General features: G+C 37.8%; 4 protein-coding genes across 7 annotated transcripts; all 4 read right to left on the bottom strand.

Moving 5' to 3' along the window:
* Window positions 1-6,964: 6,964 nt before the first annotated feature.
* Window positions 6,965-7,993, bottom strand: LOC111456764 (late embryogenesis abundant protein, group 3). Of its 2 annotated transcripts, XM_023098754.1 has the most exons (3): window positions 7,747-7,993; window positions 7,260-7,667; window positions 6,965-7,202 (listed from the first exon to the last, which is right to left on the bottom strand). In XM_023098754.1, exons 1-3 carry the CDS (start codon window positions 7,888-7,890, stop codon window positions 7,146-7,148), a joined length of 609 nt encoding a protein of 202 aa, XP_022954522.1. In that variant the 5' UTR covers window positions 7,891-7,993; the 3' UTR covers window positions 6,965-7,145. The 2 variants fall into 2 exon arrangements, with proteins under 2 accessions (XP_022954522.1, XP_022954521.1); XM_023098753.1 differs by having other exon boundaries at window positions 6,965-7,667; window positions 7,747-7,992.
* A 1,334-nt stretch (window positions 7,994-9,327) lies between these two features.
* LOC111456676 lies at window positions 9,328-11,675 on the bottom strand. Its single transcript, XM_023098647.1, has 3 exons — window positions 11,446-11,675; window positions 11,193-11,350; window positions 9,328-9,906 (listed from the first exon to the last, which is right to left on the bottom strand). Exons 1-3 carry the CDS (start codon window positions 11,524-11,526, stop codon window positions 9,810-9,812), a joined length of 336 nt encoding a protein of 111 aa, XP_022954415.1. The 5' UTR covers window positions 11,527-11,675; the 3' UTR covers window positions 9,328-9,809.
* An 893-nt stretch (window positions 11,676-12,568) lies between these two features.
* On the bottom strand, window positions 12,569-20,202 carry LOC111457002 (protein SMG7L-like). Its single transcript, XM_023099104.1, has 6 exons — window positions 20,029-20,202; window positions 18,518-18,642; window positions 17,852-18,457; window positions 15,884-16,006; window positions 15,627-15,802; window positions 12,569-14,495 (listed from the first exon to the last, which is right to left on the bottom strand). Exons 2-6 carry the CDS (start codon window positions 18,563-18,565, stop codon window positions 12,782-12,784), a joined length of 2,667 nt encoding a protein of 888 aa, XP_022954872.1. The 5' UTR covers window positions 18,566-18,642; window positions 20,029-20,202; the 3' UTR covers window positions 12,569-12,781.
* A 2,676-nt stretch (window positions 20,203-22,878) lies between these two features.
* Window positions 22,879-25,311, bottom strand: LOC111457003 (VQ motif-containing protein 4-like). Of its 3 annotated transcripts, XR_002712859.1 has the most exons (3): window positions 24,564-25,311; window positions 24,021-24,112; window positions 22,879-23,917 (listed from the first exon to the last, which is right to left on the bottom strand). XR_002712859.1 is itself a non-coding variant. In XM_023099106.1 (2 exons), the coding sequence occupies exons 1-2, from the start codon at window positions 25,171-25,173 to the stop codon at window positions 23,913-23,915; spliced, it is 615 nt and encodes a 204-aa protein (XP_022954874.1). In that variant the 5' UTR covers window positions 25,174-25,310; the 3' UTR covers window positions 22,883-23,912. The 3 variants fall into 3 exon arrangements, 2 of the variants coding, with proteins under 2 accessions (XP_022954874.1, XP_022954873.1); XM_023099106.1 differs by lacking the exon at window positions 24,021-24,112 and having other exon boundaries at window positions 22,883-23,917; window positions 24,564-25,310; XM_023099105.1 differs by lacking the exon at window positions 22,879-23,917 and having other exon boundaries at window positions 23,925-24,112; window positions 24,564-25,310.
* Window positions 25,312-26,781: the final 1,470 nt, after the last annotated feature.

Here is a 26,781-nt window from a genome sequence, read left to right as displayed (position 1 = left end):
ACCTCAAAACATTCATACCATTTAATATTTTGTATGGATATTAACTTTAAATTACCTTTCTAAACACGATTAAGAGCTTGTTCTAACGCATGTTTTGTTTTACTATATAATAAACCAAAACTTAAATGGGTAAGCATCAACAAAAGAGCCTCGAGTATCTAAAAAAAAAATGAAGCCTCTAACTAGTTTATGTTATATTTTATTATTTGCTTTAGAATCAAGCATTATTATTAACACATGTTTTGCAGGATCCAAAATAAACGTTATAGGGAGTAAAGGACAAGAACCAGGGGGCAAATGGCAAGTTAGTATTTACAATTATCAAACAAACTCAGTTTTAAATGTTCATTGCAAGTCAAAAAATGACGATTTGGGCGAACACGTTTTGGAGAAGCAAGCCCAATTCAACTGGAGATTCAGAATGAACTTTTGGCGTACGACTTTGTTTTGGTACAATTTTAATAGTTTGAATGGACATGCTTCATTTGAGGTTTTTTGGCCAGAGAACACGTATTGGCTTTCTCCACGGTGTGATAATAAACACTGCATTTGGGCAGCTTTTGATGATGGATTATACTTGAAAGATATTCCTGCCGAGAAGTTTGAATTGATACACCATTGGGAAAAATGAAATAAAATCTCCCTCACTCAATTTGCTCCCACAAAACCTACTTTTTTTTTTCTTCTTCGTGTTATGTTTGATTGCTTACACATGTAATAATTCAATAGAGAGTTGTTGGGTTTCTTTATAGACCTAAGATGTCGTACATTTGAAGCCAATAAAAGTGGGAGGAATCTTTTGGGATTTTAGAATTTTTTTAATGTTATAATGTGCTTAAGTTTCGTGTTTTTACTTGTAACGACTCATACCCAAGATTTGAAATCTGAATTTGGTACTCAATGGCCCTAGCATTCCCGTGATGATATGGTCAAGTTACTTACTCCTTGTTTCTAAGAGTTAAAACTATCCGCACAAACCAACATGAGTTTTTCTAACATGTTTTGTCCTCACTCACGTGTTTGCTACAAAATTCTCAAAAGGTCAACCAACATAAAATTGCTCCAGTTGAATTGGGAGTTGCTATTGTTGAGCCATGAGAAAAGAAAGTACATCTAGTTGATATGGGTAGTAAGTTTCCATTCTTTTTAAGCTTTTTTATCATCTATACTCTCGATTGCTTTCATTCGAATGATTCGTTCATGTATTTTCTTTTACTCAAGTATCACACTACTCAAAACCCTTTCATTATTGAGGAATATTTGTGAGTTTAAACCGGAATGGGTAACAATTTAGATGAAAAGAAAATATATATGATAATAGCTTTGGTAATCCGTGGAAAGTGGCGGGGTGCGTCATGGGTGTTGGAACGAAAACTCCAGTGTTCGTCGGAGTTTTCGAGTCTCGCTGGAGACCACGAAAGTTATATGATTTTTTTTTTTTCGATTCGTTAAAAGGACCTAACATAACCATCTATTTTCTTACTCTGGCTATCCTAACAACCAATTTAAATGTATACTTAATTTCACCGTACACGATCCACACGTACGAGTATGAACACACCAGTCAGTTTGTACATCTCTCAATAGTTGAGAAAGGGACAAGTAGCTGAGAATGTTAAAAAGGGAGGCAAAATGTTAGCCTCCAAGAACTCAACATACGGGGTATCCGAGGTGCAGATGTCCTATGTCCAAACTCGGTATATGGAGACAAAAACTGCAAAGAAACCTATTAGCAATAGATTTATAACTCAATACAAATTTAACCATTCTATAGCCCCTGAAGGTATGAGCCTTCCTAGAAAAAGGAAAAGAAAAGAGGGCTAGGATTTTTGAAAGAGGAAGTTGAAATGTGAGATTCAAACTCAAAGTCGGGAATTCAGGACGGTTTTTGGTCGAGAATCCTTCACGAAAGTGGCTCAAAACATGATTCTTTATAGGTTTAGATTTTGAATTACCAAAATCGAGAATCGAAAAAGAATTGAAGGTATGATTTATGAATTTAAGGATAGTGTTTCGGTTTAAATTATAACTTTTAGGTGATTACTTACTTCTAAAATTTGTTCATACTTGGAAGGTCGATTTTGGTTTCAAGTATGAAAATGATAAGAATCAAGAAACATTCTTACTTTGGGTGAGAATATTTTTGTCCACATTTGATGAAATTGCATGTTTGATTTCTTTACTAGAAGATGTATAAACCTTCCGTTTAAGTGTGTTTTTACCATATTTACATTATTTATTAATAATGAATAATAAAGTCTTCGACAAATTTTAAAGTTAAAATAAACTTTAGATATTTTTCGTTTGAACCTGACATGCATATAATAATACCATTACAATTGACGTTGAAGGGGTTCCAATGGCCTATATGGTGGCAGCTACTTTGTGGTGTGGTGGCTTGAGTCAGCTACTTTGTGTTGGCTATGGAGGTGGTAGGGGGTGGTGAGAGCTCGGGACAGCTACTTTTGGGTGGGCATGGTGGTGGTGGCTTGGGCCAACACTTTGTGGTGGGCATGATGGGGGTGCCTTGGGGCAGCTACTTTGTGTTCGCTATGGTGGTGGTGGTGGTGAGGGCTTGAGGCAGTTACTTTGTGCTCGCTATGATGGTGGTGGTGGTGAGGGCTTGGGGCAGCTACTTTGTGGTGGGCATGGTGGGAGTGGCTTGGAGCAGCTACTTTGTGTTGGCTATGGAGGTGGTGGTGGTGGTGATGGCTCGGGGCAGCTACTTTGTGGTGGGCATGGTGATGGTGTCTTGGGGCAGCGCTATGGTGATGGTGGTGGGGGCTTGAGGTGGCTTCGTGGTGGTGATGGTCATGGTGAGTTGGTGTAGTAGCAGGGTTTCTGTGGTCTTCGACAGCTTCAAAGACATTGAAGTTGGATTCGCTCAGTGGAGGGTGGTGGTGGTGAGGATGATGACGACGATGACGACGATGATGTGGGCTTGGAGCGGCTGCTTTGTGGTGGCCGTTGGTGCAGGAGTAAGGCTTCCATGAGATTCGGTGGCTTCAAAGACATTGAAACTACAATAGAAAAGAAACACAAGCACACAAACACTTGCCCTAAGAGAAGCCATTTGAATATGATATGAACTTCTAGCTTTGAAGGAAGTTCTTACTTTGAAGTCTCATATATAAAGGTTGAAAGTGAATTTGAAAAACGGTCTAAATAAAGAGTATACTGTATAATTGAGTAAAAGTTGAATAGTCTTGTTTAGAAGAGGTGTCCGTCAATTTAATTGGATTTCATCTAACCAAGCACACCTTCCATATATGAATTCAACAAATTTCTTAATTAGATTTTTATATTTAATTTAAAATGTCAATTTAAGAATTTGAGTATAGTTTACGTTCAAAGGAAAAAATCTTTTCGAAGGTGGAAAGAGAAAAGGTTACGTGCCATAATCTTTAATGACTCTATTTTTTATAATAAAATAATAATTTATACACTTAAAGGTTTATAATAAGTTCATTTAAAACAATATCCTTACTTAAAAAGAAAGTTGCACGTGGCTTGAATATTTAAAAATACTAAGTAACACATGCAATCATGAAGGGACATATCCTTACTTAAAACATCATGGCTCACGCACGCGCACATGGATCTCCAGGCAGACTCGTATACGTACCCTCAAACCTAGCCTTTAACATACAGGCATATTACTGGAAAGGCCGTGGAGGGAAAGAAGCACACAAAATATCTTGGTGGACATAATATCGTAGTCTATACATTCGTACTAATCATAACGGGAAAGTGTCCTGATGCACGTAACACACAAAATGCATGAGGTCTCCATAGGTTTATATCATGACATATATGTATGATATGAGTCATACCATCGGTTTTTGTAAACATAACTTTCATGAATAACATGCTAACATAGTCTGCGTGACATAACATTTAGAGGTTTCATGCATTATACTATATTGAGTTCACAACAAAATGCATAATATAGCACAATCGTCTCATAACAAAATACACATCGAAGAATCACAAAACACGATGTGTGTAGGGTTCCTAGGGCATGCAACGTTCATACTTCAAAAAATTCATCCAACAAAACCAATAAGTTGCAATTTGAAATCTAATTCTACCTATGGAATATTCCTACCATTATAATTTAGAATTCTACTATGGACTAATCTAATTGTATCAAATAATCTAAATTGAGCTCAAAATTATTTAAATTGGCTCGAACACCTCTGAAAATGTAGAAATGGTCCCAAAGAGTCGAAAATGGTAGGAAAGCGTTTGAGTATATTAGACCCAAGCCAGATTATCTTAAAGGCAAGCTCGAGCCGTCAAAAAATATATTTCGGCTGAATTCGATTTGACTAAGTGAGATAAAACATCCCAATTATAGTAGAGAAACTCCCTAGTTTTTTCATTCCAACGGACGTGAGACTATTTTTCTTTATGGAGTATACAAGGGTCGGGTTGGATTGGACTGAAGTAATTTTTTGAACCAACCCAAAATTTCAGGTTTGTTGGATTGGTAACCCAACCCAACCCTCTATTCTCAGGTTGAGTTAGAATTATTTAGAGTTTAGGATTTTGGATAATGGATTCAAAACTTTTGGAGTAAAAGTTGTGATATTATCGCATAAAAGAATTGTCACCTCTAAACTTTTAGTTTAAAAGTACCGAAACCTCAGTTGCATGGATTGAATCAATTTCAACTGCACCTACCTCTAATTAATTATCCACCTTCACAGAATATAATCATTCAACAAAATACCTAAAAAAACCGTTTCTAGAAAGAGACAAGTAGTCACGCCTTACAAACTTTGAGCACAAACTTAAACTTCCTATTATACAAAAACAATAAAAATATTTAGTTTAAATAAATTAAGTATAACAAAAATAAAAACTACTGGTAAAATATTTTGTCCATCTCTTTAGGATGATCTAACATAACTCACCTCATAACGAACACTAAGAATAGAGTCATGTATTTTTTTAAGCACCTCATTCACAATCAAGCTATTTATGTGGGCACAATGCCTCATGTATAATACTTCTGTAATGACCTTAGATTCCTGATAGTCTAAAGTTGCTACAGTATACATACCATACTCATTTGTGCGAAAATAATCATTTGAAAACTTTAACATAAAACATATACTTCATCTTAAAATACTGTCATTGACTTATGAATGAGTAGGCAAAGAGTATGATGATTCATTCTGGATTGCCAAAGAAATTTTGGCCGATACTCTAAATATAGCAGTCTACTTGATCAATAGAGGGTCGTCAGTACCCTTGGAGTTCAAGTTGTCATAAGAAATATGGGCAGGAAAAGAACTCAAGTACTCTCACTTGAGAACTTTTGGTTGTACTGCGTAGGTTCGTGTTGATCCAGAGAAGATTGACAAGGTTGATCCAGAGAAGAGTTGACAAGCTTGATGCTGAGCTTGTGAAGTGTTATTTCATAGGCTATGATTCTGACATGTTCGCGTACAAGTTTTGAGATGACAAAAACCGAAAAGTTCCAAGACACTGTGATGTGACTTTTGATGAAAATGTCCTGTATAAGAACAAAGAAAAGAAAAGCTCTAGGACAACGAAGCAAGTGGGAGTTAAGGTTGAGTTGCTGAAAGATTCACGTAGTGATGTACCTAGTAATGTTGTAGCAGATACTCAGAAAACTCCCGAGACTGTTGCAGAGAAACTAGAAGCAAAGCAAGTGACACCTGTTCACCTGAACAAGTGTTAGAGAAGATTATCCAGAACTATCACCAGATATATATTCTTAGTGTACATCACCACATATATATTCTTCATTACACTATCGAATCGAAGTACCCTGATAAGATAAGGAATCAACTACAAGGGGAATAAGATTCGGATTACCTTGTCGATCGAATATCTCAAGACAAGAACACTTGATTGAGATTCGAATCACTCCACAAGCAAGATCGATCATGTCTAGCTTGAATGATTCTTGTTGATCAAATATCTCAAACACTTGTTTGAGATTCGAATCACTCCACAAGCAAGATTGATCATGTCGAGCTTGAATGATTCTACATGCAACCTAAACTACATAGAATTGCAAAGAAACTTAGCCATTGGCTAAAAAAGAGCACAAATGCTTCTTTTACTATATTTTCCAAGTCTCTCTTACAAATACAACATACATGGCTTTATATAGCCTCAAAATGGAAGCATTCCAAGAGTTGTAACATTCATACTTAATGACCATAATTAGCCGTGTAAATGTAACCTATAAAGTAAATAAAATGTCTTAAAATACAATAACTCTAAATTATAACCCACCCAAAATTTAAAACCATCAAACTTCATTCCTATTCAATCAAAATTTATAACCATCAAACTTCATTCTTATTCAACTCTATTCAATCAAAATTTATAAAACCATCAAAATTTATAATCATCAAACTTCATTCCTATTCAACTCTATTCAATCAAAATTTATAAAACCACCATCAAACTTCATTCCTATTCAATCAAAATTTATAAAACCACCATCAAACTTCATTCCTATTCAACTCAACGTGACATGAATTGCAACCTCTTTTGATAATTTTGACAACATTTTCTTCACATCTTCATTGAAGTATATTGTATGAATGATGTCTCTTGGTTCATATCATACAAATGATGTCTCTTAGTTCATATCATACCCGGTGGGAGGTGAGAGCGAGTTATTGATTAGACTTTAGAAATAAGAAGCCATAAGAGAACAAAACACAAAAAGTGATACCATTTCACTCCGTACGAAAACAAAACATAAAAAGTGATACCATTTCACTCCGTACGAAAACAAAACATAAAAGGTGATAGCAAAACAAGCCTAAGAAAATAGGTACAAAGAATCCAGCAAACATGTCAGCTCGAACTCGAACGGTAAAGAGATATATAAATCAAAACTATATATCCTATATATCCATTATCTATAATACCCATTAGAAATTTCCAAATGATACCCAATGTATATACCCCAAATAAATTCCTTCGTGTGTTTAAATTCATAGACACTTAAAAAGTGGATAACAAAAGAAACTTCCTTCAAATATCTACCTTATTCCACAGTTCCCACATAACACATAGAACATCTCTTGATCAAAAGCCTAAAACAACATGAAATTTCATTGATGCAACTAAAAGGAACTCCACCCATTATTTCAATCATCCAACTTTCTCCCACTTTTTCTCCTAACATCCACAACATCTTCATCCCTCTCATCTTCATCTGACCCTACAACCCTCTCCTTTATCTTCTGCGTTGTATCCTTAGCCGCCTCCCATGCCCCTTCCACTGTCCTCTTCGCCTTCTCCCCAATATTCTGCACCGTCTCCGTCGCCTTCTTCGTCCCCTCCTTCGCCATCTCCTCCGTCTTCTCCTTCATTCCCTTCGCACTTTCCTTCGCTCTCTCGCTCGCATCCTCCGCCGTCTCCGCTACCCTATTCGTCCCTTCCTTAGCCTTCTCCCTCGCATCGTCGGCGTAGTCTTTCACCTTCTCCTTCGCAGCCCGCGCTGTCTCCGCAGCCTTGTTGGTTTCTTCCTTCGCCATGTCTTTCGTCCCCTCGGCGTAGTCTTTCGCCTTCTCCTTCATGTCATAGGCTCCTTCCTTGGCTCTTTCCTTCGCATCTTCGTATGCTAAATCCGGTCTCGGGTCTCGGTTCGCATCCGCGCCATGTCCATTCTATACGACGAACAAAACCCATGAAACAAATCACTAAAATAACAATTTTAAATCATGAAATTGGTGTAAGGAATGATACCCATGGTTGCTTAGAGGCGGAAGTAGTGAAAGAGACCCTTGAAATCTTGGAGGAATATCTGAGAGTTTGAGAAGGAGAGGCATTGGGAAAGGCCTTCCAGAGGTTGAAGATGACATTTTTGGCTAAGGAAATGCTTACTGCCATTGTTTCAGTTCGAACACCGACACCGACAGCCGACACCGACCGTAGTTCTCTCTTTCTCTGTATGTGTTTTTTTGTGAATCTGAACGTGTTGATTTGAAGGGGTTTGTAAGGTGTGGTTTATAGGAAGAAGTGGCAGAGTTTAGCATGTGACACGTGGGGCTTTTGCCACGTGGTGATGTGTTTGTTTGCCTCGTTGTTCAATTGCCTGCACAGTCAACACGTTAAGATAAGATGAAAATTCATTGCAATTTTTGCACCAACTAATCTTTTATATATATAATTTTTTCTTTTTTTTTACATAAAATTTTAGATTGGCTGGATTTGTAGCCCGAAGGTTTTGGATTTAATGAATTTACTCTCGAAATAAAAAGTTATTATACTCTCTTGTAAAGTGAAATATCGTACCTCTTCTTTTGAACTCGGTCTCACTGCCTCTCTTCTCTCCTATAAAGGTTCCCTCTTTGCCTTCAATTATATCGGAAAACGACTTGCAAACCTTATTATAGCCATCCCTCATTGGTTGTCCGCGGATTCCATTATCAAGAAGTGTATCCACGACTCTTTGTACCAATTTCTCTTGACACATTACTAATTCTCCTGACGTAGATCTACTTGTTGTTAATAGATCCATAAGAGTATTGTTCCGATAGATTACTCTTCTATAGAGTTCATTAATATCCAAGCTCATTAGTTTATTCCCATCTATCTGAACGATCGGTCTCCACTCGGGAGGAAGAACAAGTAAAGAGCAAGTCTGTTTTGGTAGTGATGATAGCTTCAAAGGAATGGGTAATACTTGGTTTTGGTCTTTGCATCGGTGTTGGACAGAAAAGGCCCAAATAAAGTTTACATCTTAACTCAAACTTTTATTTTCGATCAAAATTTTAGGTTGGTCGGGTTGTAACCCAAAAAACCCAAATAAAGTTTGCATCTCAACCCAACTCATATCTCTATTTTTTAGTTGAATTGAATCGATTATTCATTTTTTTATTATTTAAAAATATTCTATTTATCTACAATACTCGTTACGTTAATAATTAAAATCTCATAAAACTCAAACATTTTATAAGTCACCCGACATTACTAACATCTACTACAAACATTAAACATCCTTAATTTTCCTAACAATCTTAAAAGTAGGACTGGGTTGAATTGTGAACTATATTTTCACAACTCGACTAAAAAAAGTTTCAACCTGTGAACTAAACAAATTTTCAATTTTCTAAAAAGTACAACATAACTCAACCTAAAAGAAAAAATTCTAAATCAATCCAACCCAATCCAGTTCGAGTTATCAAGTCATATAAACACTCGATTTTCGAGTAGATAATTATTTTTTAAAAAAATAGGCATAAAGATGAATTCATTAAAATATAAATGTGACAGCCTTAAGAATACATAATACAAAACTTCGAGACAAAACCTGGAAATAACCCATCAACAAAATAATCTCAGATTCCACAAGTTTCAGGAAAGTGGCTCAGCAAGGCTAAGCATCTTCTTATCTGTAAGAAACGAGAATAGCATCCCCAAAGATATAAGGAATAAACACACCAAAAGAAAAGGCTCTATACGTCTCTGCATATATAAATCAAGTCTTGCTCTCCTAACTTCCACATCAAACACAACAAGCAATGAAGTTCTTTTTACAGTTACCATGCTGTTCATGCTTCTGTTCCATCAAGCAGAAGAAAGGAAAGCACAAGGAGGATGAATCAAAGCATGAATGAAGTTACCATTGCAAGTGTTTCTTCTGAAAATAAGTTCGGGTTTTTCTCCCCTCTTCGAATAATGGAAGATTTATAATACCTATCGATCACGACGACGTACCGTGATTGCTGTCTTTATCTGTTTGTTTGAGTCTCCTAAGGCATACCCATTTGATGTCTTGGTTTATTGAGTAATAAAGTTCGTAATGATCATTCGTTCTTTTCGCTTTTATCTTGACTCTTCGGCGACATCTGTAGTTCTTCCATTTGATTTTTTACTGAAACCAAGCCAGTCTCGGAAAGAAACCTGTATAGAAATCAAAACTCATTCATAAGCGTCTGAATGATAAAAATATTATGATCTCTAAAGAAACACCACAAGACAACAATGTTTCATTACATAACTTCAGGTTACAAATGCCAAACCCACCAAGTTTCCAAAGCCTTCAAAACAACCTACCATTGAGGCCCAAAACTCAATTTAAACTCCTCACAGTTTATGCCAAATGTCAGCTCTTGAATACAATTGTTTATGCCAAATGCCAGCTCTTGAATACAATTGTTTATGCACCAAACTCAATGCAGACATTGAATCCCTGGGTACAATACCAGCTCTTGACTAAAATATTTGGTGGTTCGAGAAAGTTGGTGCTCCACACTTTTCCTGATTTAATTCACGTTCTATGTTCAACACAATGTATGCCACATAGAACTCACTCCTCACAGCTCAAATTTGTAACAATTTAATAACCAACCAAGGTATCAATAGAAGAAAGATGGAAAGAAAATGTTCAAATTCCATTTATTCTTGGATGGTTACAAATTTTGGGTGAATGGCAATCTAGAGTTATGATGTTCCTTGACCATAGTAGCTAATTATGGTCCTAAAGTATGGAGGTTACAACTCTTGAAATACTCCATGGAAGGTCAAGGACTTTCATTTTGAGACTATATAAAGTCATGGATGTTATATTTATAAAGAAGACTCGGAAAATGCAATAAAAAAAGCATTTGTGAATGACTATGTTTCTTTACAATTATATATAGCTTAGATTGCATGTTTAGAATCATTCAAGCTTGACATGATCAATCTTTCTACTGGAGTGATTCGAATCTCAAATAAGTGTTCATGTCTAGAGATATTCAATCAACAAGTAATTTGAATCTTACTTTATTCTTTATCATTAGGGCTAAATTTCTTTACAATTCTATTTAGTTTAGGTTACATGTTTAGAATCATTCAAGCTCAATATGATCGAGTGATTCGAATCTCAAACAAGTGTTCTTACCTTGAAATATTTCTTAACGAGGTAATCCGAATCTTACTAATCCCTTATCAACTACCTTGAACAGTTCCATCTGATTCTTGTTATGTAACAGACTTATTCTTAGTTTGGAAACTACTTTGGTCCCTAATCAGTTTTTAGATCTATATACCCACAAAATTTCATTAAATCTTAACAATGTTCTTCATATTTGGATCAAATTGTTAGAAATTCACAAAGTTTAAAGTAGGACTAAGTTGTTACAAAATTAAATTGTAACAAAAATGGAACCAGAACGATATGAAAGAATGTAAAAAGTTGAACATACCAGTTAAGGAGCAAGAAAAGGGTCGCAGTTATAACCACTAGGAACGTAACATGAAGAATCAACCAAGAATCACTGGCAGAGAATGCAAGGCTAAGCATCAGGACAAGACACAGACCCAGCATCAGAAACGCCGACTTAAGCGTAGTCCATGTAGGACCCTGATTTCATAAGGTAAAGAAAACAGGAATTCAATTGGAGAATGGATTTGCAAAGGGGAGGGGAACTGGAAAATAGAAGATGAAATTGAACTAACGTTGACCCCAGGGGCTAAGGCTCCGAGCAAAACTGCTTGTGCTGAAGATACTTCTCCATCGCCTGAATCGTGTCCTGCCATTGCGGAAATATGGAACGGCCAGAACGAGATCAAACTGGCTGCGGCTGCTTTGGAAGATTCATCAGAAGCTGTGTTTGTTCTTCGAGGATCGATTTCGAACCCTTCCCTTCGGTGTTAATGGGCTCTGTTGATCGACTTGGTCCGCCTTCCCTCCTAAGAACACAGCATTCAGCCCATGATTAGGGCACTATCCCTCTAATGGTTTCAAAAATTATAATATTTCTTTTAATATTTTTTAAATTATTTTCGAAGTAGAAATAATTTAAAATATTAAACTATAAATTAACATGATAAACCACGACCATTCATAATGGTACGATATTGTCTACTTTGAGCATAAGTATTCTTTACTTATAGACTACTCTTCCCAGTAATCCTTAACAATCCTCCCGTTCGATCAAAGTACACGATAGAGCCTCCCCTGATATCTCTTTCTTTGAAGCTCTCGAACAATCTCCCCTTAATTGAGACTCGACTCTTTCTCTGGAGCTCTTGAACAAAGTACACCTTTTTTTCGACACTTTAGTCACCTTGGACTACACCTTCAAGGTTCACAACTTCTTTATTCGACACCTAAGCATTCTATTAACATGACTAAGTTAAGGGCATGACTCTAATACCAGGTTAAAAACCACAGACCCTCCACAATAGTATGATATTAAGTCACCTTGAATTACACATTCAAGGCTCACAACTTATTTGTTTGACACCTAAGCATTCTATTGACATGACTAAGTTAAGAGCATGACTCTAATATCATGTTAAAAACCACGACCCTCCACAATGGTATGATATTGTTCACTTTGAGTATAAACTCTCATGATTTTACGTTTGATTTTCCTAAAAAACTTCATACCAACAGAGATATCGTAACTTAAAATAACGTGACAGTAATTGAGATGCTTACTTAAATTAAAAAAAAAAAAAAAAACAATATTCCACTAGCATGAGCTGCACTCGAGTTCAACTTTGTGAAACTAGATTTCATTGAACGTGACTTAACTTTAGGTCAGTCGTAAATGAAACTCAAGGACACGTTATATCACCAGACATGAAGGTCCGCTTTCACATATCTTTTAAGAAACGGAAACGATCTTCTACAATGTCGAGGCGAGACAATTCCTTAATATACATTTACTTGAGATCATTTTTTCGACTTTCTATACACGTACATACAAACGCAAACGCTTTCATTAGACAGTTTCAAGTTTTCGGTTCGAGTAAACGATGAATATAGACAAAACTATGAAAATCCTCAATTCCCCATATAGGTAGCATTTCTATTACCAGCATCCTTTTGCAGCTGCCACTCTTTATCTTTTAGATACGGCAGAACCGGTGGCTGCTCACTTCTCAAATCAATAACACCGCAGCCATACAGGTTTGGCCTTACATAACCATGGAAAAACATGTTTTTTTGGTTCTCATTCGTGCTGTAAGCTGCAGGGAAAGCTGGATAACGCAATGAACTCTCCATATTCATTGTTGGATACAAATGTTCATACCTTGAAGTATCATTTCTTTGCAAGTTCATAACGTTTCCAGAAGCATTGTAGGGAGGTGCCCGTACTTGATTCTCCCGATATTGACGAAGCCATTCCGAAGAACTCATTCGATGTGATGACGGATACACGGGACCATACTCATATGTAGCTTGAGGGGCAGTCCAATTTGAATAAGCACTTCCTGAAAATGTATCATTTTGGACAATGTCCCTAGAGATGTTAGCATTGGTAGCATTAGTCCAAACAGCATCATCAGGTAAATAAGGAGCTGAAGGTACTGGGGTGGAATAGGGAGGAGGTGGAAAAAGGTCGGATTTTCCAGATTTCGAGCTCGGAATCGAGGCAGAATTCTCGGTATTGTCGAGTTTAAGACCGTTCACGAATGCCAGAGTTAACTCATCGATGGGCTGCAAACCAGGCCCTTTCTCTGTAACAGGGTTAAAAGTAAAACCTTTATTGATCACCCAGGCACTAAGTGAAGGAGGGCCAGTTGATATGGTGCCTTCTGAAACATCATGCTGCTGTTCAAATGGCTTGTTTCTGCTGAGATTATGAAAAGCAAAGGGATCGGTCTGGCCCTGCGTCTGTTGTATAAGTAGCGACGTGGCACGCCTCAAACATTCATCGGAAGATATAGTCTGAGCCTCTGTGCTTTTCGGTGAAGCTTCATTGCTCCCTGCAATAGAGATTGGTGCCGAATTGTATCTCGTGAGGGGCTTGAAAAGAATGACTTCTTCATCTTCCAGTTCTTTCTTATCTGGAAGTTCATTTTGTTCTACTTTGTCATGAATGATCCACTCTGGATAATCCTTAGCGATATCCGAAATTTTAGTAGCCGCAACCGTTATGCGATAAGCGCGGTGTTCAGCTCCGAATTCGAAGTTGTCGATGTGTTCCCAGTGCGATGAGAAATCCAATGGTTCATGTGCAAAAGCTAAAGGAGTGAAGCCTCTTAGCTCATAATCTTCCCACAGAGGGATAGCAAGAGAACAATGTGCCTCAGCTGTATGAACATTCAGCTTCTGTAGAAGCTCAACATAAGCACCAAAAAAGTAAGACATGGAGCTTCTAGTTTTTGCATCAGAACCATATCTTACTACTTCATCAAGAACGCTTGGTAACCATTCCACGAAAACGAGCACTGCAGGTAAAAGAGGGGATGATTCCCATTGGCTCGCCTTCAGCGATCTCTCGACTAGACGTCCCATGACAATAAAGGTAGCAACCAATGCCAAGTGGGTTAGCTCAAGTTGCTGCATATCATTCAGGTTAGCTTTACTGAGAAGATTCTGTACCATGAAGATGAATACGGAAGCAATTTGGATGGCTCGGAAAGGGCCGGTTCGCACTGAATCCAAAACGTCGTACGACTCTAATGAAACATTTAATTCAGAATCATCTAGAGACAAGAGTTCATCCAGCGATCTCATCATAGATGAAAATGTACTTGTGAATTGCTCCAAACTGTAATGTATTGAAATCCATCAAGAAATGTTAGAACTCAGAAAAAAAAATGGTGGACATGGAATTGGCAAAGCAAAGAAAACGTTAAGTGACTGTTAATTATGATATTCTACCTCAGTTGGAGAGGAGAACGAAACATTCTTTATAAGGGAGTAGAAACCTCTCCCCAACACACGCACTTTAAAAACCTTGAGGGAAAACCCAAAAGGGAAAGCCTAAAGAGGTCAATATTTGTTAGCGGTGGGTTTGGGCTGTTACAGTAAGGATCATACAACAACGCACACACTCGATCTAGATGAACACTTAGGAATCACGACTCTCCACAATGGTATGATATTGTCTACTTTGAGCATAAGCTCTCATGGTTTTGCTTTGGGCTTCCCAAAAGGCCTCACACCAATGAAGATAGTATTCCTCACTTATAAACCCATGATCTTCCACTAAATTAACCAATGTGGGACTCACTCCCAATAATCCTCAACAATCCTTCCCTCGAACAAAGTACACTATAAGCCTCCCCTGAGGCTTATGGAGCTCTCGAATAGTCTCCCCTTAATCGAGGCTCAACTCCTTTCTCTGGAGCCCTCGAACAAAGTACACCCTCTGTTCGACACTTTAGTCACTTTTTTACAGTAAGGATCGTACAACAACGCACACACTCGATCTAGATGAACACAAAAAACAGGAGAGAGACTTCAGGTATGTATACTAAGTAAGAGAGGATACAGAAAATGCAGAAAGTACATCTTCAAAGCACGGCCTAAAGGATATATATAGTTTTAGTTTACTATATATAGTTTTACCAGATATAACCATCTACGGTATATCTATACTAGCTTTTTTACTATAAATAGTCGTTTACGATATAGGATCATTTTCCATATATAGTTTTCCTATCTATAACAACTAAATGAGCTATAAAAAAGCAGCATGGCTCCATAACCCAGTCTCTTAAGTATCATCAGTCTTGCTTGCAACATAGAGTATCAAGTTGACTCTAACAAGCTAAACAACTTTATAAGCAAAGCATTCCTAATGTTGCACAAAGTCATGTATGCATGAATTAGGAGTTTCTTGGACTAAAAACAATATGAATGTATATATATACGGAACGTTGAGCGACTAAAATACCTCGAATTTATGAAAAAGAAAGCCAATGTTCTGATGAGCAGAGAAAACAAGTCTGTCTCTAGAGACTTATGATCATCTTTGGTTTGTGATTTGATTTCTAAACAGCACTTCTCGGACGGTCTCAAGAAATCGAACTCGGCGTCCCTAGATAGGGAAGGCATAAGAGATGACCTATTCTGTAAGGTCACATAGTTAAAACGTGGTAAAAACAACCAAAAAAGGTGTAGAGGGTAAGATAGAAACTAAATGAGTCTTACTCTTTCAAATAGTAACAAAAGGTTGTCCCAAGCATCTGGAAAAGGCTCTTTGACTGCAGAACTTCTCACACAGTGGTACATAGCGAGAAACTGATCATTAACATATGTTGCCAATACAGCCAACTGGAAAGAAACTATGAACAGTTTGAGTAAAACATATTATACTATCTCATATCATGATTGGAAAAAAGAGTTCATAAGATGATTTTGTAACGGCTCAAGCCCACTGTTAGTAGATATTGTCTGCTTTGGCGCGTTACGTATCGCTGTCAGCCTCACGGTTCTAAAACGCGTCTACTAGGAAAAGGTTTCCACACCCTTATAAGAAATTTTTGTTCCCCTCTCCAACTAAAGTGGGATCTCACAATCCACCCCTTTGGGGGCCTAGCGTCTTCGTTGTACACCGCCTGGTGTCTGGCTCTGATACCATTTGTAACAGGCTAAACCCACCACTAGTAGATATTGTTTGTTTTGGCTTGTTATGCATCGTCGTCCGCCTCACAGTTTTAGAACATGTCTACTAGGAAAAGGTTTCCACGCCCTTATAAGGAATGCTTTGTTCCCTTGTCCAACCGACGTGGGATCTCACAATCCACCCCCTTGGGGGCCTAGCGTCTTCGTTGGCACACCGCCCGGTGTCTGGCTCTGATACTATTTGTAACAGCCTAAGCCCACCGCTAGTAAATATTGTTCATTTTGACTCGTTATGCATCGTCGTCAGCCTCATAGTTTTAAAACATGTCTACTAGGGAAAGGTTTCCACACCCTTATAAGGAATGCTTCGTTCCCCTCTCCAACCGACGTGGGATCTCACAATCCACTCCCTTGGGGGCCTAGCGTCTTTGCTGGCACACCGCCCGGTGTCTGGCTCTGATACCATTTGTAACAACCTAAACTCACGCTAGTAAATATTGTTCATTTTGGCTCGTTATGCATCGTCATCAGCCTCACAGTTTTAAAACATGTCTACTAGGGAAAGGTTTCCACACCCTTATAAGGAATGCTTCGTTCCCCTCTCCAACCGAAGTGGGATCTCACAATCCACACCCCTCGGGGGTCCAGCATCCTCATTGGCACACTATCGAATGTCTGGCTTTGATACCATTTGTAACAGCCCAAACTCGCCCCTAGTAGTTATTATCCGTTTTGGCCCGTTACTATCGCCGTCAACCTCACAGGTTTAAAATGCGTCTACTAGGAAAAGATTTCCACGCCTTATAAGGAATGTTTTGTTCCCTCTCCAACCGATGTGAGATCTCACGATCCACCCCCTTGGGGACCTAGCGTCCTCTCTGGCACACCGCCTAGTGTCTAGCTCTAATACCATTTGTAATAGCCCAAGCTCACCGCTAGTAGATATTTTTTGCTTTAGCCCGTTACGTATCGCTGTTAGCCTCACAATTTTAAAATACATCTACTAGGGAAAAGTTTTCACATCCTTATAAGAAATGCTTCGTTCTCCTCTCCAACCGATGTGGGATCTCACAATCCACCCCCTTTGGGAGCCTAGCATCCTCGCTAGCACACGCCTGATGTCTGTCTCTGATACCATTTGTAACAGCTCAAGCCCACCGCTAGTAGATATTATCCGCTTTGGCCCGTTACGTGCCGTCGTCAACCTCACGGTTTTAAAGCGCGTCTACTAGGGAAAGGTTTCCACACCCTTATAAGGAATGCTTCGTTCTCCTCTCCAACCAATGTGGGATATCAACAGTCCACCCCCTTGGGGGCCCAGCGTCCTCGCTGACACACCGCCCAGTGTCTGGCTCTGATACCATTTGTAACAACCAAAGCCCACTGCTAGTAGATATGCCGCTTTGGCCTGTTACGTATCATCGTCAGCCTCACAGTTTTAAAACGAGTCTACTAAGGAAAGATTTTCACACCCTTTGAAGGAATGTTTTATTCCCTTTTCCAATCGATGTGGAATCTCACGTATTTCCTTTCTGCAGTAATAAAAAAGATCACCTGATTATGGGGGTTTCCACTATCAGGCCAAACCATTGTTGCTTCTAAGTAATGAGTAGCAGCAGCTAACCACTTATGGGAATGGACATCTGGTTTTTCATGCTGTTCCATGTATCTAGAAAGATCCCCAAGGCAAACTAAGAGACGGTGACATAAGAATTGACATGTCTTCTTTCTCTTTGGATCAATGCCCTTAGAGACACCAAAAGCCTTATATAACAAGCCTTCTTTTTGAACACCATTATACTCCCTGATTTTCACGATCAGTTTCTGATACAACTTTGTTGCTTCCAACAGAAACGACCTAAATTCTGCAATATGATTACTACTACTTCGCTGTGCATCATTAGAATTCTGTCCTGTCCCCAACTTTGGGCTCTCTACATTTGCAGAGCTTCTCTTTATCCGCTTCCGAAACTCGTCGATAAGCTTGTAATGAAGCTTCCATAGAGAATATTCCACATCTTGAAGCTCTAATTGTTCATGTTCATTAATGAAAATTCTCTCATAAATTGAACAAACTTTGTAGTATAGATCTTTGACATCTGAATGTAATATCCCTTTGGAAAGGATTGATGCTGTTAACTGCTTTTCCAAGCTCACAACCTGCAATGATTCACATCATGAAGCAACCATAACAACATGAAATCTTATGCAATAAATTACCTCATTAAGCAAGCTCTCCTTTTTGCTTTGATTTGCAGAGGTAGCCATGGTTAAAATTGAGCAGCTGATTTCAAGGTACACTACCTTTGGAACATCAAGTGTATTATATTGTCATGTAAGTTAACCTGTGAGAAGTGAAACAATGAGAGGAAAGAAAGGAAGGAAAAAGAAGTACAAAATCGGGTGTATTGTAACAGCCCAAGCCCATGGCTAGCAGATATTGTCCGCTTTAATGCGTTACGTATTGCTGTCAGCCTCACGGTTTTATGGGAGAGGCTTCTACACCCTTATAAAGGATGCTTCGTTCTCCTCTCCAATCGATGTGGGATCTCACAATCCACCCCTTGGAGGCCTAGCATCCTCGCTGGCACACCATCTGATGTCTAGCTCCGATACCATTTGTAACATCTCAAGCCCACCACTAGTAAATATTGTCCGCTTTGACTCGTTACATATTGTTGTCAGACTCACGGTTTTAAAACGTGCTTGCTAGGGAGAGGTTTCCACACCCTTCTAAACAATGCTTCGTTTCCCTCTCCAACCGATGTGGGATCTCACAATCCACCCCCCTTGGAGGCCCATCATCCTAGCTGGCACACTGCCCATTGTCTGGCTCTAATACCATTTGTAACATCTCAAGGCTACCACTAGCAGATATTGTCCGCTTTAGCCCGTTACATATCGTCATCAGCCTCACCGTTTTAAAACGCGTCTACAAGGGAGAAGTATCCACACTCTTATAAAAAAAAAGTTTTATTCCCCTCTCCAACCAACGTGGGATCTCACAATCCACCCCTCTTTGGGGGCCCAACGTCCTCGTTGACACACCGCCCAATGTCTAACTCTAATACAATTTCTAACCGCCCAAATCCACCGCAAGCAAATATTGTCCGTTTTAGCCTGTTACACATCGCCAATGGTTTTAAAACGCGTCTAATAGGGAAAGGTTCCACACCCTCATAAGGAATGCTTCATTCCCCTCTCCAACCAACGTGGGATCTTTACAAAGACATCATATCAAGCAAGGGTGAAGCCAAAGACAAAGGAAGGTCAACACTACACCCATTACAAAAATTTCTAGCTCCACTCCTAGTTTCAATTACTTCAAATCATTCTGATGCGCAGCAAGATTCAAACTATCCTCTCATTTTCGTTTAGTTATTGAGTAAGTAAGAACTCAAAGAACAATTCGTGAACATAATGAAGAAACATCCCAAAATTCATCCGAAAACAAAGAACTAAACTCCAACTACAGAACCCTACACTTAAAAATCCATTCCCAGAAGCCAAAATTGAAGTCCAGACGAAAATCAACGCCCTATGACTACTGGGGTATCCCCAAAAACTCAACACGAATTCTGTAGAAGAAGAAGAACACTGAATCAAACACCAGAAATAGATTATAAGAAACCCCACATGAAGTAAAGTAAAGAACAGCCGTCCCAAGAAGATCACAAAGCAAAAGGGCAAAAAAACAAAGTAAAAAAAATGGATAGTAGCAATAAACAAACCTCGTAGAAATTAGGCAAAAATCGATCATCGCCATTAAAGAATCAGAGCAAACATATTTGAAGCAGAGGAGGCCAAAACAGATTCTCCAGCCAAAAGCGCACACTTGGAGGGTACACAGAGACGCGAATCGAAAGCTATGTAAGAAGACCACGACACCTCTACGCAGTAAAAAAAAACAGATAAAGCAAAAGGGTGTCGATAAAAAAAGGAAAAAGATCAAAGATCAAAAAAGGCCGAGACCAGTCGTTTCTTCTCTCAAATTCACCTGCTAAACCGTGATTCATAACAAAACCAGCCTCTTGTAAAAACGAAAATTCAAATTTAATCATGAAAATGTAATTATTATAAGCAATTTTATATACCAAGTGGGATTATTTTTTTAATTGTTCATAGAAAAGTCCCAAAAGAAAACTAAAAAAATGAAGGATAAGTAGTAGCCATGTTCATTGACTAGTTACACAAGATTACTTGTAATCCAAGCTAACCCCTCTCATTAGCCTAAAAAATACATAGACTAAAATAAATAAATGTGGACGTTTTAGAATTTTAACTCTGTTAACGTAATTAAGTAAATAAGACATTAATTATTATTAATTATTTAATTTTTATAAATAATTTTAAATTTATGTTCGATATTTTCATATGGTTATCTAAACGCTAAATAATTTGTTTAAGGATAATAAAGTAATTATTTGTTAATTTAAATATTTTGTTATAAAGTTTTAACATTTATAAAAAAAAAAAAGGAAAATAAAAACGCCGCATGGATGGTAAGGTGGTTACGGGTACAATGATCATTGGGCTGCAATTGTCTACGGAGTGATAAAGAGCGTTGATGGTGAGCTCTACATTCACAGCCGTTGGATTTCATGATGATGCTTTGTTAAGGTTAACAACCGTTGATCAGAAATGGGGCCCAGGAGATGGAAGGTTGAAGAACCTTAACCCTAGAAAGGTGTAGATTTTCAACCCTAATTTCTTCTGGTCTATGGATAGTCTAAATCTGATTACAGTCAGGAGGGCCCACTCAATGACGACATAATATTTGAAGGTTTTAAATTCAACAATTTCTATCTACGATATCACTGTCACCTGTTCGGGTTTACACGAATTGGGTTCTAGAAATATTTTAGATCAATATAAAATTTAGGGTTAGTTGGATTAGTGACCCGAACAATCTGAATATAGTTCACAATCTAACCTCATCCAACCGTCGATTTTTGGATTGAGTTGTCAGCTTGTTTTTTTAATTATTTAAAAAAATCAAATATAAAAAATTTACAAGTCACAACGCATCATTATATCAGTCACAAACATCAAATATTCGAGTTAATTCAGTTGGTCAAGTTGACTCGATAGTTAAATTATTATAGCATTTTCTCTCGGGGAATTTGGACCTTAAAGGCCCAATTATCTTACGAATGTAGATGAGGATCAATGTAGATGAGGATCAGGCCATGTGTTTGGCCTCTATCATATCGACCACTAGAGATGTCCACGAGTGGGACGGGAACTATGACGACTTCTCCATTCAATTTAATTGGACGGGAACTGGGTCGCAACAAGATTCCCTACTCGGAGTTATCCTACTGTGTTATGTACAAATTCATCAAGTGAAGATAGAAAGATTCGAGTCTCTAACCTCTTGATTATAAGTATATCTAAACAGGTTAAAGTATATCATAAAGTGCACCAAATATTGGAATTACGTCTGGCTTGTTAAATTAGATATAAAAACTAATAGTCATAACGAGCATAGATTAGTGATAATTGACATATATTCTTGCTCTTTTTCATATCGAACGTTTAAATTTTCATACCAGTTAATGTGATAGCAATTCAAAAGTCAATAAGGTGTCACGGTTGCTATCATACAAGACTCCGATTACATTTTTGAATGATGCCACATGTTCGAAAACGACTACTTACATTATTGACCATTCAAAGTAAGCAATAAATTTAAATAAAGACATAGACCAAGGTTTTATATTTATTAGACAAACTCTTTTGAAAAATCAATCCAATTAGTACAAAAATGATATATTTCACGATAAACATTACGATGAAAAGATTGAATGCACGAAAAATATCTCTACATAGAAATGAGACCAATCCAACCATAAAATATCTCTACATGTATATTTTAAAATTAAAAATAAATTCGAGTCGGTCCGTTAAACCTAATTTAGTTCCAAAAGAATTCATGAACCAATCCATAAAATTTTTATTTACGTGAAATTCAATTAAAATAACTCATAATTCAACCCAAACCATATGAATTGAATTGGGACGAATCATCGATACTTTCATTTATATGATAAAAAGTCCATAAAATGGGAATAAAGATCAAAGAAAAAACAAAAACAGGGGAGAGAGAGAGAATATAGGGTGTCAGCGGATATTTGGGCGTAAATTTGTAAAGAAAAGAATTATGATGTGGTTGAAGGGTAGAAACTATAAAAAGGAACCGCATATTGTCCACGGTTGTCACGTTACGTATTACTGTTAATCTCACAGTTTTAAAATGCGTCTATTATGGAGAGGGTCTAGCCCTACTCCCACCGGTGCCTCGCACCATCCAGTGACTAGCTCTGAAACCATTTGTAACCGTTCAAGCCCACCACCAGCAATATTGTCCGATATAGCCCATTACGTGTCATTGTCAACCTCATGGTTTTCAAACACGTCTAGTCCTACTCCGACCAATACCTCGCACCATTTAGTGACCGACTCTGATACCATTTATAACAGCTCAAATCCACTACTAGCAGATATTGTCTGCTTTTAGCCCGGTACGCATCTCTATCAACTTCACGGTTGTAAGACGCGTTTTAAAACTTTAAGAGAAAATCCGAAAGAAAAAATCTAAAAAAGACAATATCTACTAGCGGTGAACTTAGACTAATAATCAACTTTCGCGATTGCAATTAATGACACCCCACCATGGGAGTGTCGAAAAGTCTACAAAAGCAAAGCAGACCAACAAGAAACACCACAACTACTACTAAACATATAAAAACAACGAGTCAAAGAAACAAACAAACCAACAGCACTGACAAAGACACCCATGTTTTCTGCCTTACCCCTCTCCCTCCTTCCTTCCTTCACTTTCCCGTGTCCCCATTTACTTTGAGAGGACTGTTCAGAGTCAAGCCAAGTAGGCCAGCGTAAGTGTTAAGACTCCAGAAAAGATATTAAAAGCACCACTACCTTTCCCCATGATCGCTTCACTTTAGCACACCCACAATGCCCTTCGCCTTCAAGGGCCCCAACCAAGTCTACCCATTTAATGATCCACCGGACCCAAGTTCAAATTCAAAGCTATGCATCTAAGTCCAATGTCCCCATTTGACTACCTTATCTGACAGGGAAACTCCTCATTTATAAACAGTTGTAATGACCTGTTCTTGAGAGTAACTCATCACACTTGGGTTGACCCATGGGGATGGGTTCCTTCATTGTCAGCTGCCCCAACAACACTATGATGATAAGATTTGTATTGCCCAGCTAATGAACTTCACCGGATTCAAATGGGGTCCCTATTAGGAATCACGAACCTGTTGAGGATGGTTGGGAGGGAGTCCCACATTGGCTAATTAAGGAGATGATCATGGGTTTATAAGTAAGGAATACCATCTCTATTTGTACGAGGCCTTTCGAGGTAACAAAAAGCAAAGCCACGAGAGCTCATACTCAGTGGACAATATCATACTATTGTGGAGGTCGTATTACCAATGGAGATGTATTCCTTGCTTATAAACCCATGATCATCTCCTTAATTAGGCGATGTAGGACTCTCTCCCGATTCCTTACTTATAAACCCATGATCATCTCCTTAATTAGCCGACGTAGGACTCTCTCCCAACATTTGAGGGTGAATTTTCTATCCTATCATGTCAAATGATCACAAGTTACTTCAGGCTTTGAAAGGAGGGGAAAGGAAAAGGGAAAGAGGAAGAAAGAAAGAAAGCTAGAAACGACAAAAGCTTACAAGATACAACACAAAAGGTAACAAAATGTCAAGATTCCACACGCACAAGACCTTCCTTTTTCTTTATTCACCTCTACTAACACTAACATTGCCTTAAAAATGACCCAAAACCGAATTAGTCTTCGCATTTATGTTACATTTATTGAGTGGTGAGTGTTGACTACAAGATGAGCTGAGCAGTAATAATGATAGACAGATCAAATTTACGAACAAAGATTTATCAGGATTTGCACTAAATCAAGATCCCTCCTATTATAGAAACTGAAATTGTATGTAAACTGTAATGGGTTTGAAGAAAAATCCATAGAACAATCATTAATCTTCAGCTCTTGGAACAAACAAGGGAGAAAATGAGGCTAGTTCTTATTCTTTTTTCATGAGAAGAACAGATTCAGAACACCAAATTTTACAATTGAAGCAGTAATCATCTATCATTCTCGGGAAATACATCATTACAAACATTATCACTCAGCAGCAACATATAAAATCAAAATCCAAAAAAAAAAAAGAACAAAAGAGGAATTCAAGAAGTGGAAGAAGAACCTGGAACTCTAGGCGATGTCAATGGGAACAGAGGCAACAGCCGAGGCTCAGATTCTCGAGGTGTAGTGGTCGGTGATGGATGTAAGTAAAACCCCTTTTCTTTAATCGCTTTATCTTCCGCCTCAGCTTCCGATTTCGCATTCGCCAACCCAGATCGATCAAACGGGTCAGGAATAAGCGGCGTGACCGGACTAAGAGCGAGCGCCGGAAAATCCAAAATGCTAGGAGAAAGAATCTCAGGGTTTCTCGGAGAAAACCCAGAGTTACAACTCGAACCAAACCCCGGAATCAACGGGTTAATTTTAAGTTTATTCAAGGAGTTCCTCCGCTCATAGAGCTTAAACCCAGATTGCTGCCTTTTGGGCAACGATTTCATAGGCGGAATGTGCGTTTTCGACACAGAATCAGCGTTGGAACCACCGGAAACCGGCTTAGCAGAAGCTTGCTTAGCAGTTTGAGGAGATCCGGTGAGCATTTGAACTACTTGTTTGAAAGAGGAGGAATCGGCTTGGACGAAGGTAGTGGGATATGGGTTTACAGATTCGGATCGAGTGATGGGTTTTGGAGGCGGCGGAGAAGGGTTTTGTTGGTGAATTGAAGAGGCTTCCATTGATGGGGTTGTGATCAGTAGAGAGGTTGCAGAGACGGGAAGAGAGAGAGAGAGAGAGAGAGAGAGAACAGGGGAAGGTGTTGAGAATCAGAGGCGTGGGGTTGAGGGAGGGTTGGATTGATTTTGTTGGTCATTTGTCATTTTTGTTTTACTGTACAGTTTGAAAATTTTTGAAGATTCATCATGAACATCGCACCTGCCAAACACGCTCCCTTCCCTAATTAACCAACCATTAAGCAAAGCATCCACTTTTTTTTTCTTTCCCCTTAAATCTCTCAATGTTTAGAACAATATCCTTTAAAAACTTTTTAAAAAAATAATAATATACGGCCCTCTTAAAAATATTAATGAACTTGTGTGGATGGTCGAGTTTCGTTCATAGATTGATGGTAAAAACTTTTTTGAACATGTTTTTACAAAAGTCGAGGGTGTTAATGCTATGCTTAAAATATTATGAATATTTTTTTAAACATAATACTACTTGTTGGATGAAAGTCCCACGTCTCCTAATTTAGGGAATGATCATGGGTTTATAATCAAATAATACTATCTACATTAGTACGAGGTCTTTTGGGGAAACCCAAAGCAAAGTCACGAAGCTTATGCTCAAAGTGGACAATATCATACCATTATGGAGATCCGTGATTCCTAACATGGTATTAGAGTCGAGCCCCTAAACTTAGCCATGCCAATAGAATCCTCAAATATCGAACAAAAGTATTGTGAGCCTCGAATGCATAGTAAAAATGACAGAGAGACGTACTTTGTTCGAGGGGAGGTTCTAAGTAAGAGCTGGATCTTGTTACTATTTATTAGTTTAGTGTGTTTATAATAGATTTTATTTGAATTGTTACCATGGGGCCACTCCTCCCACTAGATCTTCTATTGAGCGATAAAGTTAGCTTGAATCTATCAATTTAGGACAAATAAATGGTTACATTTTTAAGTGTAGGTACCGGGAACGTAACTCTTGAATTCATTTTTCTTACCTTCAACCTTCTTTAAGTTGAGCGGTTGAATGATTTTTTTTTAGTTGGTACCCTTAAATTTTTAAACGTTTCAATAATATATACAAATTTTGACTTAGTTCGGAATAAAAACTATTAGTATTTTGTTTTAAAATATATATAAATAAATAAAAGTTCAAAAACAATTATTAGGATCAATATAGGAACGAAAATTGTCTATTTACATCTCATAAATCGTTTTTAAAAATTTAATTTTTTTCTAAAAGTTAAGAGGATTAATATTAATTTTGAAAGTATATAATATATTTAAAATGTGATATTAACAATTTCATCCATATATACAAAACGTAGCAATATTTACTTTAAAAAAAATAAATGGTATTAATGAAAATTTTAAAACTATTTTTCAACTATTTTAAAAAATAAAAAGGTCTCCCTGAGACTCTTTAAAAGTAAAAGATAATTTTTCAAAATAATTTATTTATATATTTTTTTTAGTTTTATTAGTAGGTAAAATATAAGAGTATTTTTATTAATTTATTTTAAATAGAATAAATAAAAAGCAAAAGGCCGCATGTGAAGAACACTCGCGTGAGATGAGAGTGGAAGTGGTATCCCGTATTCAATTGGCTGGGTATCA

The sequence above is a fragment of the Cucurbita moschata genome, unplaced genomic scaffold (genome assembly GCF_002738365.1).
Source record: "Cucurbita moschata cultivar Rifu unplaced genomic scaffold, Cmos_1.0 Cmo_Scf00019, whole genome shotgun sequence".
Lineage (NCBI taxonomy): Eukaryota > Viridiplantae > Streptophyta > Magnoliopsida > Cucurbitales > Cucurbitaceae > Cucurbita > Cucurbita moschata.
The sequence above is the reverse complement of the archived record's forward strand: the minus strand, read 5'-3'. Positions and strand labels throughout refer to the sequence as shown.

Coding starts and splice junctions, on each gene's coding strand:
- LOC111456764 (XM_023098753.1), bottom strand. CDS start 7,890: ATGGCAGTAAGCATTTCCTTAGCCAAAAATGTCATCTTCAACCTCTGG. Junction 7,668..7,746: donor CCGCCTCTAAGCAACCATGG/GTATCATTCCTT, acceptor TTCGTCGTATAG/AATGGACATGGCGCGGATGC.
- LOC111456676 (XM_023098647.1), bottom strand. CDS start 11,526: ATGGCAGGACACGATTCAGGCGATGGAGAAGTATCTTCAGCACAAGCA. Junction 11,351..11,445: donor CCTTAGCCCCTGGGGTCAAC/GTTAGTTCAATT, acceptor TTATGAAATCAG/GGTCCTACATGGACTACGCT. Junction 9,907..11,192: donor CTTTTCTTGCTCCTTAACTG/GTATGTTCAACT, acceptor ATTTCTATACAG/GTTTCTTTCCGAGACTGGCT.
- LOC111457002 (XM_023099104.1), bottom strand. CDS start 18,565: ATGGCTACCTCTGCAAATCAAAGCAAAAAGGAGAGCTTGCTTAATGAG. Junction 15,803..15,883: donor TTTTGTTACTATTTGAAAGA/GTAAGACTCATT, acceptor GTGACCTTACAG/AATAGGTCATCTCTTATGCC. Junction 14,496..15,626: donor TTCTTTTTCATAAATTCGAG/GTATTTTAGTCG, acceptor AATACATTACAG/TTTGGAGCAATTCACAAGTA.
- LOC111457003 (XM_023099105.1), bottom strand. CDS start 25,173: ATGGAAGCCTCTTCAATTCACCAACAAAACCCTTCTCCGCCGCCTCCA. Junction 24,113..24,563: donor GACATCGCCTAGAGTTCCAG/GTTCTTCTTCCA, acceptor GTCATTTTTAAG/GCAATGTTAGTGTTAGTAGA.